This window comes from Cyprinus carpio, chromosome A11, assembly GCF_018340385.1.
Source record: "Cyprinus carpio isolate SPL01 chromosome A11, ASM1834038v1, whole genome shotgun sequence".
In the NCBI taxonomy this organism is placed as follows: domain Eukaryota; kingdom Metazoa; phylum Chordata; class Actinopteri; order Cypriniformes; family Cyprinidae; genus Cyprinus; species Cyprinus carpio.
This window is the reverse complement of record NC_056582.1, coordinates 7,000,594-7,015,378: the sequence shown is the minus strand read 5'-3', so window position 1 is coordinate 7,015,378 and position 14,785 is coordinate 7,000,594. Positions and strand designations below refer to the sequence as shown.

Here is a 14,785-nt window from a genome sequence, read left to right as displayed (position 1 = left end):
CAGCACGCACAGATCTCCAGCAGCACGCACTGATCTCCAGCAGCACGCACTGATCTCCAGCAGCACGCACAGATCGTCACAGCATCTGTGTGAGCTGCTGCTGCTTCAGACTGGAGCTGCTGGATCTCCCCACACACACAGAGCTGCTCTCTCAGACTTCCTTCTCTATCGACACACAGCAGCATGACTCGCTGATCTAATCTAACCCTGTTCGGGTCAGAGTGCGCTCGTGACGTCACGACGGTGCTCGGTCATCTCGCGGAACCCGGAAGCGGGAGTCAGTGCCTGGCAGCTTTCCTGGGAAGAAGGTACGTGCTCTAAACGCGATTATCTGTGGCCTTACTGGGGGTGTTCTTTATTTTTAGCAAATACTAAATGCATTAAGTATCTTTAGGGAACTGCCAGCGGCTTATCTTTACCAAAAAACTTAAAAGCATGATCTGTCGCGTGACAATCTTTATTACATTATTAATGATACGCTACTTCATATCATTGACTTTTAACGTGAACTGAATTTGTATTTTGGGCTAATTGACAATCACACGTTCCCGTTTGTTGAGAGAGAGAGAGAGAGAGAGAGAGAGTGTGTGTGTGTGTGTGTGTGTGTGTGTGTGTGTGAGAGAGAGAGCGCGAGCTGCTGTTTGTCCAGGGCGTTTCAAGGCGAGGTGTTCCAGTCCCCGGATGTGGATTACATTGAAAGCGCAGTTTCAGGAAAAAACAAAAACAAATAATTATGTGTGTTATTTGAGTAACGACTTTTTAATGAGCAGAGATGTTGTTGAATGTAAAAATCATAGTTCTATGAAAAAATAATTATTTCCCATTTTTGTTACGAATGTGGTGGATTACTAGATTAGCAGGATTATTCTTATCACAATTCATCTGTACAATAAGTGCAAATGAAATTCATATACACAACAGCAAATCTGAAGCTCACTGGAAGGGCATAACTTATTAAAGTTAGCGTGCTGGTTGGACAGATACGGTCCACGGTGACGCCAGAGAAGGATAGCAGTAAAGTCCCATATCAGTTCACCTTTCACATAGGGGTTTTATTTTTATTTTTTATAAACTTACTCTTGACTCTTAACTGTCTCAACTCCAGTCTGACATCCACAATCCAGAGAGCAGATTTAAGTGCTTTAATTGCATATTCATCTTTGGCTATTTTAGGCGCTGTGTTTCCTGTAAATGAGCCGTATTTGTAGTACATCTCTGTTCAGCACATAACCTGTCTGAGGTGAGCACAGGGACAGCGGTAAATATTGGGTGGACAGTAGTGATTGTTTACTTTACATTAGTGAATAAAATCTGTCTCTTTATGTGTTTCAGGTCATTTGGAAGAGACAAACATGTGGCCAAATCAAGGTGGGTTTTGCCTTCATGTTTTCACCAAATACATTCATTAATCATTCATTAATCACTTCTCAGTGCTTCAGTGTCTGTGTTGTGCGTCAATAAGGAGTGTTCAGTCCTGCAGAGTTTAGACTCAACACACCTGCTTTAGCTCTGTGTGTGTGTGTGTGTGTGTGTGTGGAAAGTTTCTTGAAAGTACTTGAATATCAGACACATGGTTTCAAGGCCTGGAAGGTACTTGAAAACAAAGTCCTTGAAATAGCTTGAATAAAATTTAAAAAAAATTGTTTTTAGTAGAATGGTGCTGTTTCAAAAATTGTTCTCTATGTGCCATCAAAGACAAAACGTAAGCGTGCTAATGATTGAGGTGGAGACGGGGTTGCGTGAGGAAAACTTTGCATATGAGCGGATGCACAGCTCTGCATGAACCTATTTGCGACTGACAGCTCCTGCGTACGACTATGAAAAATATTTAGGAGCGTCAGTGTGACTGACTCGATCAGCAGATTTGTGTTTGGGTTAGGGGAGCTCCAAAGGTTTCTAACTTACTTACAATGTGTTTGTACAGTGTTATACAGTGTTTAACAGGGAGTCAGTGTAGCGTCTTCAGAACAGCAGTTATATGGTCACCAGCCCTAACCCCAGTTAAAATTCTAGCTGCTGAGTTCTGAAAGTATTGCAATTTAAGAAAGGATTTGGACACTCCAACAAGGAGAGCATTGAAATAATCAATTTGTGAGAAAATAAAAGAATTAATCAATTTTTCAGCAACAGAAAAGGGCAACATAGGCCGAATACGTGCAATAGTTCTAAGATGAAAAAAGGAGATCTTTACCGTGTTCTGTACAAGAGGCTCGAATGAGTGTCGTCAAAGATAACACAAGATTTTTAGTTTACTGTGTAGCTCTACTGATATATCTACAGAAGCAGCATTTATCCATTGGTGGGGAGAGCCAAGAAGCATAACTTCAGTTTTAAAGCTATTCAGACACAGAAAATGTTTAGACATCCGCAGCTTAATCTCAGAAATACATTTGGAAAGAAGAGGGACAGCCACAAATTGACCAGGTTGAGAATGTATATAAATGAGTATCATCAGCATAGAAGTGATAGCTGAGGTTAAGGGATCTTAATAGCTGACCAAGAGGTTAAATATAAATGCTAAAATGCAGGGGACCAAGAACTGAGCCCTGTGGGACACCAGAACAAACGGGATCCACATCAGATCTGAAACCATCCATGAAGACTAATTGACTGCAACCTGTAAAATATGACCTAAACCAATCTAGTGCAGTCCCAGATACACCAAAGACAGTTTCAGTCGATTCAGTAAAAGCATGTGGTCAGCAGCGTCGAAGGCTGAACTAAGATCGAGTAAGATGAGAATCGAGAGAGCGCCACAATCAGAAGCTAACAGTAAGTCAGCAGCGTCGAAGGCTGAACTAAGATCGAGTAAGATGCTCAATCCTAACAGAACAGCTTTAACCAAAGCTGTTTCAGTGCTGTGCAGTTTCCTAAACCCAGATTGAAGGGGCTCAAACAGATTATTAAATGGTTGTGTAATTGAGACGAAACAACACCCTCTCCTAAACCCAGATTGAAGGGGAAAAAAAAAAAAAAAAAGCTGACAAACCAGCACATCGCTATTTACGCTCCAGTTTGCGACATTTTTGCTTCTTTTTACACGTTATTTGTAATTATATTGTGGTTATGTATGTGAGATGTATGTATTGAGTGTTTTTTTAGTTTTTTAATTGTTGAAAACATGTACAAGTGCATTAAGTAAAATAATTTTATGCTCTGAAGGGACAGAAGACAAATCATCCAGGCATGCATTGATCAAATTAGCAAAAGCCATGGGGAGAAATTAATTGTCATTTACGATAAGAGACAGTACGTACAACAGTCCTTAAAGAATACGGTACCTCCAAATTAAAAAGTATGGCTGAATGATCTGAGAGTCCAACATCTACAGTGGAGAGATTTGACACAAAAGCATCATTTGCCATAACTAAATTGACTATGACTTTTACAATGTGTAGGAACATTCACAAATTGAAATCCCAGAGATTCAAGGTTCAAGAAACGCAGTGAGAACATTGTTAAAACAGTGACATCACTGGCTCCACCTTACTGCCTTTCTGGGCCTTGAAAATTTCAGTTCCCTTGCTGTCTATGCAGGGTCAGAAAGCTTTGGGATTTTATCAAAAATTATCTTAATTTGTGTTCTGAAGATGAAAGAAGGTTTTACAGGTTTGGAACAACATGAGGGTAAGTAATTAATGACAGAATTATCATATTTGGCTGAACTAACTCTTTAAAGAAGAAGGTTCAAGGAAAAAAAATAAATGTAATTTTTGTTGTCATTTACTCACCCTCATCCTGTTCAAGCTGCTGTAACTGACAGTATTTTCTTTCTTCAGTCAAACACTAAATTGTAAGTAGAATGGCATGAAAGCGGACGGTGATTTTGAATGCCAACGCAGTGTCATACAGCACTTCCTGTTATGACGGTGCTGTTTTAGAGTGTGGTATTTGCAATCATCTTTTTGTCGTTTCAGCACAGTCTGGGTTGGAAGAGCATAAAGGTGTTTTTTTTTTTTTTTTCCTAAACCCTTCTGTGTATTCATGTATTGACGTTTTTTTGTCTCATAGGACCTCCTTACGCAGGACCTCCTTACGCAGGACCTCCTTACGCAGGACCTCCTTACGCAGGACCTCCAGCCGCTCAGCCGCACAATCCTGCCTTTCCTGCACCTCCAAACCCAGCATATCCAGCCATGACCATCCCATCATGCCCTCCTGGACCCAACCCCGTCTACCCGCCCGGCATGAACCAGCCCACAACCATCCCTTACACCACACCATACCAGCACCCATTTCCTCCGGCTGTGGCCGGGCCGCACGGGCCGTTCCCTGGAGCAGGACATCCCTGCCCTGTCCCGCAGTATGGGGGTCCCCCGGCCGGAATGAGCGTACCTGGACATAAGAAACACAAGAAGATGAAGAAGATGAAGAAAGGGCATAAAGCTCACAAGGAGCATAAGCACATGAAGCACGGCAAGGTAAGAGGCTGGATGTGCAGCGGATACGAGTGATTTCAAGCGCTGCGTGGATGATTTTGAGTACCGTATTTTCTGCACTATAAGGCGCACTTAAAAGCCTTTAATTTTCTCAAAAAACGACAGTGCGCCTTATAATCCGGAGCGCTGGATCAAGGCGCTCTGTCAAAATGTTGACATTCCCTTTAGCACAGCTCCATCTAGTGGATGCATAACGCAAACCCAGTCAAACATTTGACTGCAGTATCTTCTATTCTATGCGCCTTATAATCCGGTGAGCCCTGTATATGAAAACAGTTCTAAAATAGGCCATTCATTGAAGGTGCGCCTTATAGTGCAGAAAATACGGTAGACTCATTTAAATCCCCTAAATCACACTTCCATGTTATTCATAAGATTTCTATGATTGACAATGTCATAGCAGCAGCATCACTGTCTTAATTGACTGATGCATCAAACATCATGCAGCTCCCCTCATTCTTCACACAGTCAGTCAGGCAGGCTGTGGAAACTCATTGTTGAATGGTTCAGTGTCTGAATGCTGTGTGTCTTGTGGTTTTGCAGCATTCCTCGAGCAGCAGCAGCAGCAGCAGCAGTGATTCTGACTGAAGTGACCCATTCACAGCCTGTTTTCCTCTGATTTCACAAGTGCCAGGGCAAATAATACAGCCCAGCAGCAATAACATGATAAACAAATGCAGTGATGCATAGCACTTAAGTAAATGTATGTGTTTCTGTGAGTCTGAATGCTTTTCTTAATTAAAGATCTATAAATAATGAGCTGTTGTTGTGAGGAGATCATCTTCATTATAACTCGACTCGCACACTAATGTCAGACGTTTGCCTCTATTTGACACTGGACAATTGTAATTAAACAAGTTTACTTCCTTTATGCATTAAAGTTACTTTGAGAAAAGTGCTCTTTCCTCTCTTCATTTTGTTGATTTTAGAAAAAATGTCAGTTAAAAAAACGATAAGAAGTGCGTTTGCCTGGATACATTTAGTTTTAACTGAGGAGGATTCTAAAACAACGCCTGTTTCTTTGTACATTGCTCTTTACTACCTAAGCAGTAAAGTGTATTGATCAAAGTTAATAATTGATTAATCCGAGATAGATCTTGTTTATTGTAGTCATGAGTCAGATTTAAAGGCGTCATATGGCGTTGCTAAAAAGAACATTATTTTGTGTATTTGGTGTAATGCAATGTGTTTATGCAGTTTAAAGTTCAAAAAACACATTATTTTCCACATACTGTACATTGTTTCTGAAACGCACCATTTTTTTTACAAAGCTCATCGTTCTGAAAAGCGAGGTATGCTCTGATTGGCTGGCTATCCAGTGCGTTGTGATTGGCTGAATGCCTCAAGCATGTGACGGAAATGTTACGCCTCTCACCATACGGTGATGCTGTGTGTCCCAGCATGACGAGACAAAAACAATAAAACCCATTACAAATGAGGCATTTGTTGCATCCAGTGGGGACATAATTACTGATTATAACGACTTGTACAGTGTTTTTATGTTGCGTTGCGTATCAAGCCGCATAAACATAAAACCATGTCTGCATTTGTGATCGGAGAAACAACAAACAAGCTCTACTCTACACTGCTCACAACTCACGTTTGTATCATCAGTGACAAATCCTTTACATATGTAAACATATTTACAGACTGTGTCAGAAGTGCCAGACTGTCCTTGCAAAGTTGGAACTGCCCCACTTTATAGAATAGCCTTTGATCACAGACCCATTGTAGGATACTCTGCAGGTTCAGGAAACAGTCCTCCATAAAATGTGTCACACACTGCAGACTTGAGAACGGCGCGGCCGCCGGATTCGACGAAGGACACATGTGATGACCCCGGGCTGGACTCCGCTTCATCTACGGTGAAAGCCGATCCGGTGATCCACAGTGTGAAGTTGGTATATTTCCTCAGCGACTAACACGGATCAGCTCTAGGTATGACGAAGCAGATATCGTCCTCTATTGAAAGGCTAAAAAAGTAATTTTGCTTTCACAACAAAACACACAGCTTCTCCACAACATTTTACATTTACATTTAACATTTAATCATTTAGCAGACACTTTTATCCAAAGCGACTTACAAAGGAGAACAGTAGAAACAATCAGATCAACGAGAAAACAACAACGGTATACAAGTGCTATGACAAGTCTCAGTTAGTCTAGTACAGAACACGTAGCCAGGTTTTTTTTTTTCTTTAAGAATATGATAGACAAGAAAAGAAAAAAGGTAAGTACTAGTATTAGTTGGTTAAGTGCTGGCGAAAAAGATGAGTCTTTAGATGTTTTTTGAAAATGACAGGTTTTTTTTTTGGAGGTCATTCCACCAGCTGGACGCAGTCCAGGAAAAAGTCTGTGAGAGTGATTTTGAACCTCTTTGGGATGGCACCACAAGGCGTCGTTCACTTGCAGAGCGCAAACTTCTGGAGGGTGCGTAAGGTTGAACTAGTGAGTTTAGGTAAGTTGGCGCTGTGCCAGTGGTCGTCTTGTAGGCAAACATCAGTACCTTGAATTTGATGCGAGCGGCTACTGGTAGCCAGTGTAACCTGATGAGGAGAGGAGTAACGTGAGCTGTTTTTGGCTCATTGAAGACAACCCTCGCTGCTGCATTCTGGATCAGTTGTAGAGGCTTGATGGTACATGCAGGAAGGCCCGTCAGGAGAGCATTGCAATAGTCCAGTCTGGAGAGAACAAGAGCTTGGACAAGAAGTTGGGTGGTTTGCTCTGACAGGAAGGGTCTTATCTTCCTAATGTTTTATAAGGCAAATCTGCAGGACCGGGTCATTGTAGCAATATGGTCTGTGAAGCTTAACTGATGATCCATCACAACTCCTAGGTTTCTGGCTGTCCTGGAAGGAGTTATGGTTGACGAACCCAGCTGTACAGAGAAGTTGTGATGAAACGATGGGTTAGCTGGAACCACCAGCAGTTCAGTCTTAGTATGGTTGAGCTGAAGGTGATGGTCATTCATCCAGCTAGAAATGTCACTCAGACAGGCTGAAATGCGAGCAACTACCGTCGGGTCATCCGGTTGGAATGAGAAGTAGAGTTGAGTGTCATCAGCGTAGCAGTGATAAGAAAAGCCATGCTTCTGAATGACAGATCCTAATGACGTCATGTAGATGGAGAAGAGAAGCGGTCCAAGCACTGAGCCTTGAGGAACCCCAGTAGCAAGTTGTTGTGACTTAGAAACTTCACCCCTCCAAGACACCATGAAGGATCTATCAGACAGGTAGGAGTTAAGCCACTGGAGTGCGGTTCCAGAGATGCCCATCTTTCTGAGGGTGGACAGGAGAATCTGGTGATTAACAGTGTCAAAAGCAGCCGACAGGTCCAGCAAAATGAGTACTGAGGATTTTGAAGCTGCTCTTGCCAGTCGCAGGGCTTCAGTAACCGAGAGCAGGGCAGTCTCAGTTGAGTGGCCACTTTTGAAGCCAGATTGGTTGCTGTCCAGGAGGTTGTTCTGTACAAGAAACATAGAGGGCTGGTTGAACACGGTCTGTAGTTTTCTAGAAGTGCTGGATTTAGAGATGGTTTCTTCAGCAGTGGGCTTACCCGAGCCTGCTTAAATGCTGAGGGAAATGTTCCAGAGTGAAGAGAGGAGTTGATAATGTGAGTAAGTGAAGGTATGACTGAAGAAGAAATTGCTTGAAGGAGGTGAGTGGGGATCGGATCCAGTGGGCAAGTAGTAGGATGACTGGAAAGGATAAGTTTGGAAACGTCCGTCTCTGAGAGTGGCGAGAAGGAGGAGAGAGAGTGTGCATTAGTCGTAGTGAAGTTATCCTCAGTCTGCGGTGTGGAGAATTGGTCACTGATGGTTCTTGTCTTATTTGTGAAGAAAACTGCAAAGTCGTCAGCTGTAAGAGTCGATGGAGGATGAGGCGGATTAAGAAGAGAAGAGAAAGTTTTGAAGAGTGCCTGAGCATCACAACAGTTGTTAATTTTGTTGTGGTAGTATGATGTTTTAGCAGTGAAGACATTTGCAGAGAAGGAAGAGAGGAGAGACTGATACACACTGAGGTCACCAGAGTTTCTTGATTTATGCCATTTCCTCTCTGCAGCCCTGAGTTTAGAGCGATGTTCACGGAGAACATCGGACAGCCAGGGGTGCGTGCCGGTCTAGACGACAGTGGGCAAAAGTTGTCCAAGCAAGAGGTCAGAGTGGAACAAAAAGTGTCCGTAGCACTGTTCGTGTCCAGAGCTGAAACCTGAGAGAGTGAAGGAAGTGAGGATGAAACCACAGAGGATAGGCGAGATGGAGAGAGTGAGCGTAGGTTCCATCGAAAGGTGATCCGCGTTGGAGCGTGTGCCACTTCAGGAGTAAGTGCTAGGTTAGCAGTAATGAGGAAGTGGTCTGAGGTGTGCAGTGGAGCAACTAAAGAGTTGTCCACTGAGCAACAGTGCGTGTAGATGAGGTCCAGTTGGTTGCCTGATTTGTGAGTCGCTGTAGTAGACACTCGCTTGAGATCAAATGAGGCGAGCAGAGTGTTGAAGTCAGCAGCCTTGGGTTTATCTAGGTGGATGTTGAAGTCACCAAGCAGTACCAGAGGAGTACCATCTTCAGGATAGTTTGATAGCAGCACATCCAACTCCTCCAAGAAGTTTCCCAATTGACCTGGGGGACGATAAATGACCCCAAAGTGGATTTTAACAGGGTGGGTTACAGTAACAGCATGTGATTCAAATGAACCGTTACCTGTAGGTGGTTGTTGAAGATCAAATTTCCAATCTTTCGATATAAGGAGACCAATACCTCCACCCCTCCCAGTCGTATGAGGAGTGTGGGAACAAGTGAAATGAGTGGAGAGGGCTGCGGGAGTGGCAGTGTCCTCAGGTTTGATCCAAGTCTCAGTCAGTGCCATGAGGTTGAGACTGGAATGAGTAGCAATAGAAGAAATGAAGTCTGCTTTGTTAACAGCAGACTGGCAGTTCCAGAGACCAACTGGAATAGAGAGTGTAGTAGTAGAGGTCAGAGGGACAGGCCGTAGATGTGTCAGGCAGGCCTTCCTTCGACGTACATAGCGTGCTCTCCGAGTGTTAGTAGTGATAGTAGAGATCTGAAAGCACATAGTGACTACAAGTGACCAAAATAAGTATTTGAGGACAAGCTATACAAAAATTAAAGGGGAGAAAAGCAATACTCAAGTGCCCTGTCGGTGTCCTTGCTCGGTGGAGTCGCGCAGGTAGAGTCGATGGTCTTTATACTCGTCCGTCTTCACACGAGGAGGCTTCACACAAGGGCTGCCGCGGTGACACCTACCCACTTATATATTTGCCTGAGTACCTGTGATTGAAGTCAGCTGGTCACGCCTCCCTATTTAGCAGACCGAAACTGGCCAGTCCCACGATAGGCAAACGCAAAACCAAGTTCCACTTCAGCACGTATTTACCAGGGTAAGACACACAGTAAATAAAGTAAAGTTTTCCTAGCAACGATGATCACGCAGTAGTCTAATGAGAAAACGAGGGAAAACACTTACAAACTGCTGTCCTTATTTGTTGCTTGACTGTTTCTTCAGACAAGCGCTTCCAAAACAGCTAGTTAACTGACAGTTAACATGACAGTGAGAATAAAAGTTACACCTTCTTTGTGTGAACATTTGGGTGGTGTTATGCTAATCTTCCCACACAGTGATGTAGACATGTGGGGGCGTGTTTAAACGAGGTGTTTTAGGAGGGTGTGGACTGGTCCCCAGCCTGTTGCTTGACTTACGATGTTTCTCTTTCCACATGTACAGTATTATGTGAAGCATTCGTATAGTCTATATATTTTTCCTTTTCAGTCTATGTATAGGTAAACATTTATATATAGTATATTCATATTCAAACCTTAATATATTCTGCGCTCAAGCACATGCATTAAGTTTGTCACAAAGCACAGGCAGAAGTAGCCTAATAATTGTGAAAAAGGAGACATTTTAATTATTTATTAATAAACAAATGTTTTCTTGTCGGCTGCAAGATGAAATTCACAGTGCTGACTTTATCCACATGGACGCGCCTTTAAAGAGAAATGTAACCTTTACAGATTACATAATGCTTTCGTTCTGAATTGATTCGTTTAAAAGACATTTCAAGCTTTCTGTAGATATATTTCTCATGTATGTGAGACACCACAATTTTAAGTTAATTCATTATCAGAAAAATATTCAAGTGATCGAGATGGTGCCTCCCTGTCATGAATGCACATTAATAATTTTTGCACAAACACTTGAATATGAATATTAATTCACATTTTGCCTATGCATTACAACGTAAATTATTTTTTTACATGCAATTATCCAAAATAAAACCAAACAAATAAGAATAAATGCTGCACGTTGCACACAGCATCACTCCCGCCGCGCAAATCTTGCACTCTGACATTTTACACACCTGCATTTAAATGCGGCTGCAATTTTATTTTTTTTACTTAAATTATATGAAATCAAGTAAAGAAGGACTCCTTTAAAATCACTGAAGTTGTTAATGAAGCTCTTTTTTTTTACATTGTGTGCATTTTGTTGATTATAATGAGAGAACAATCCGTCCATTCTTTAGAGTTTCAATGATTTAGCTAAATCGTGCAGGTTTCATTTATTCGTTTCTTGTTTTAATTAGGCCTAAATAATGGGAGCGAAATTATACAGTGCCTCACATTTTACTAAAATAAAGAAAATAATTTATAAAAAACGCAACAATTTCTTAATCAGTGTACAGACAAATATATTTTTTCCAAGAAGTTATCTGTCAAAATAAATGACATGTAACGAATAAAAAAAATGCATGTTGTTTTATTAAAGGAATTTTAAAATATAAATTAAAATATAGGCCTAATATGTGAGAATATTGACATTTTGCATATTAATCCATGTAGCCTAGCTCACTAAAATAGGCTACCACTTTTAATGCTCCGATGCAAAGTAAACCAAAATTTCTTTTGAATAATATAACACATAATTCATATTATATTAATAATACTGCAAACCTATTAAATGTGTCAAATCTAAAATATGGTTTAATACCATGTAGCTTAGAGAAAATATAAGCACATGCTCAGGCACAGGCTTCCTTCTAAGAAATGCACATAATTTCAATCAGGGAGTAGAAAAACATCTAGGAAACAATTCGATGTCCGAAAGCTACATGACACCAAGGTCAGAGGATGTTTTGTGTTACAACTTATGAACAGATTTCAGGCATTAGCAGATATGTTGGATCACACAGAGCCCAAACCAGACTATATCAACACAGAGGAACAGACGAAAGTAGCCTATGTGAAGACCAGTAAAGCCTGTCTTGGATACAAGCACAAAGAAAAGAAGGAATGGTTAAGTGATGACACGTGGAAAACTGTAGAAAATAGAAGGGCCCTAAAGAAGAAAGTAAATGAGACAAAGTCTGAACGGCTTAAAGAAAAATACAGGAAACAGTACCAAGAAACAAACAAAGCAGTGTGAAGGAAAGCCAGAGCAGACAAGCGGGCATATCTAGAAGATCTTGCAAGTCAAGCAGAAGAGGCAGCTAGGAAAGGGGAACAAGGAAAAGTCTACAAGATCACCAAAATAGTGAGTGGCAAACACAGACGAACAACTGAGGCACCAATACTAGACAAAAAGTGTCAGCTATAAACAAATGAGTTACAACAAGAAGCTTGATGGGTAGAGCACTTTCAGGAAGTTCTAAACAGACCATCACCCACAACAGAACCAGATGTCCAGCATGCAGAGAATGAACTTGACATTGGAATCAAACCACCAACAAAGGAAGAAATTGTTTTAGACATTAAGTCCCTAAAAAATGGAAAACCCCCAGGACAAGATAACCTGAATGCAGACCTTTTCAAAGCAGACCCAGAACTCGCCTCCAAAATACTTCAACCACTATTCAAAACTATTTGGGAGAAAAAGGAAATACCTGATGACTGGTCGGAAGGAATTATTATAAAGATATCAAACAAGGGCAACTTGAGAGATTGTAACAATTGGCGCGGAATCACGCTCCTATCGATACCAAGCAAAATCATGGCAAAAATCATTGAGCAGCATCTTACAGAGGCAATAGATAAGAAACTCAGGAATGAACAGGCAGGATTCCGTAAGTGGAGGGGGTGCACTGACCAGATTTTTGCACTTCGCAACATTATAGAACACTGTACAGAATGGCAGAGGCAAATATACATCAATTTTATCGACTTTGAAAAAAGCATTCGATAGCATACACCGAGATAGCCTTTGGAATATCTTAAGGATGTATGGAATTCCACAACACATAGTGGACCTCATCAAGACCTTCTATGCCAACTTTAAATGCCGGGTGGGAAACAGTGGCCTGACATTCCAGGTAAAGACAGGAGTCAGACAAGGATGTGTGATGTCAGCATTGCTCTTCAACATCGTTATTGACTGGGTGATGCACCGCACAACAGAAGACAAACCAAGAAGTATACGATGGACCCTCTTCTCAGTATTGGAAGACCTTGATTTTGCTGATGATCTAGCTCTGGTCTCACACACTCACCAACACATGCAAGAGAAAACATCACGTATTAGCTACGTTGCACAGCAAGTTGGCCTGAAAATAAACCAGAAGAAATCTGATGGCACTAAACATCCCAGATCCGTTACCAATCCACATGAATGGAGAAGCTCTAATAACAACAAATGAGTTCACCTATCTTGGGAGTACTGTAAGATATGATGGGGGTGCACACACTGACATTAAAAACAGAATCAACAAAGCCAGAAATGCTTTCAGAATGCTAAACAACATATGGAAGTCTCAGCAGTATAGAATCAAGACAAAACTCAATTCATATCAGAGCTGCGTCCTATCCACCCTAATGTATGGTGCAGAATGCTGGAGAATGACAGCAAATGACATATGCCAACTGTCAGTCTTCCACACAAGGAGTCTGAGAAGAATCTGTCTGATTTTTTGGCCCAGCAAGATATCAAATGAGGATCTATTAACAAGATGTCATCAAGACAGGATGCATAGCATTGTAACAAAGCGGCGCTGGAACTGGATTGGACACGTTTTGAGAAGAGAGCAAGATAGCATCCCAAGAGTAGCCCTTCATTGGACACCGGAAGGAAGAAGAAAAAGAGGACGACCCAAGATCACTTGGCGTCAAACAATAGAGGAAGAAATGAAATCTATGAACCTGACATGGGGAGATATCCAGAAAACAGCCCAGAATCGACCAGAGTGGAGGACCTTCGTTGCTGCCCTACATGCCAGAGGCATAACGGGCAGTAAGTAAGTAAATTCATATTTAAAATCTGTCAGTATGTTAGTTGTGTATAGGTTTATACTGTCTTACTTCATTTTTTGTATGTCTGTATTTATGTAGCACCGTGGTCCTGTGAGGCATGACATTTCGTTCCACTGTATGTCCACACATGTAGCGGAATGACAATAAAGCTCAACTTGAACTTGAACAAGTCTTAACTTTTGTAATGAATATAAACATATACATGTTTACATGTTACCCTTGGTAATATTATTAGAAAATACAGGATTAGTTTCCACTGTTATGCTGATGATACTCAACTATATATCTCAACGAGACCAGATGAAACTTATAAATTATCTAAGCTAACAGAGTGTGTTAAAAATGTAAAAGATTGGATGACCAAAGGATAATTTTCTCCTATTAAATTCAGATAAGACAGAGATATTACTTATTGGACCAGAAAACATTACACAGAATCTCGTAGATTACAATTTGCAACTAGATGGATGTACTGTTTCTTCCTCTACTGTAAAAAATCTGGGTGTTATATTAGACAGTAACTTGTCTTTTGAAAATCATATTTCCCATGTTACAAAAACAGCATTCTTCCATCTTAGAAACATTGCCAAGCTACGAAACATGTTACCTGTTCCTGATGCAGAAAAGCTAGTTCATGTATTCATGACCTCTAGACTGGACTATTGTAATGCACTGCTAGGTGCTTGTCCTGCATCCTCAATAAACAAACGATCTGAAGATGTATATGACTGATAAACAGATGGACTACCGGAGGAAGCACTGAGCGGGTAGCACTACCCTGCACTGATCTAGTTGAAATGTTAATTCTTGATATCAGTAAATGTATTTCAACATGTTACAATTGTTATTTCTGATATCTGAAAATGCATTTCTGATTTCAATATAATTTCTGATATCTAAAATTGGTTTCTTACTAGTAACAATCACATTCATGATATCAGAAATGAACATTGTCACTAGTGGCAGTTAGATTGTTGATATCAAGAATAGACGTCTGTACTAGTAACCATGTGATTACTGATATCAAAAACAAAGGTTTTTACTAATAAGAATTGTATTTCTGATATGTGAAATTGGAATTTCAACTAGT

The 14,785-nt window shown here is 41.0% G+C and overlaps 1 protein-coding gene across 6 annotated transcripts; it reads left to right on the top strand.

Moving 5' to 3' along the window:
* Window positions 1–5,337, top strand: prr13 (proline rich 13). Of its 6 annotated transcripts, none has more exons than XM_042766076.1 (5): window positions 67–308; window positions 1,174–1,240; window positions 1,333–1,368; window positions 4,012–4,421; window positions 4,983–5,337. In XM_042766076.1, the coding sequence occupies exons 3-5, from the start codon at window positions 1,353–1,355 to the stop codon at window positions 5,025–5,027; spliced, it is 471 nt and encodes a 156-aa protein (XP_042622010.1). In that variant the 5' UTR covers window positions 67–308; window positions 1,174–1,240; window positions 1,333–1,352; the 3' UTR covers window positions 5,028–5,337. The 6 variants fall into 6 exon arrangements, with proteins under 6 accessions (XP_018965045.2, XP_042622011.1, XP_042622010.1 ...); XM_042766079.1 differs by having other exon boundaries at window positions 74–308; window positions 4,042–4,421; XM_042766078.1 differs by having other exon boundaries at window positions 203–308; window positions 4,027–4,421.
* The last annotated feature ends 9,448 nt before the right edge of the window (window positions 5,338–14,785 follow it).

Excerpts from the sequence above, each read along its gene's own strand:
- prr13 (XM_042766077.1), top strand. Across the intron at positions 4,422-4,982 it reads AGCACATGAAGCACGGCAAG|CATTCCTCGAGCAGCAGCAG; the intron begins GTAAGAGGCTGG and ends GTGGTTTTGCAG.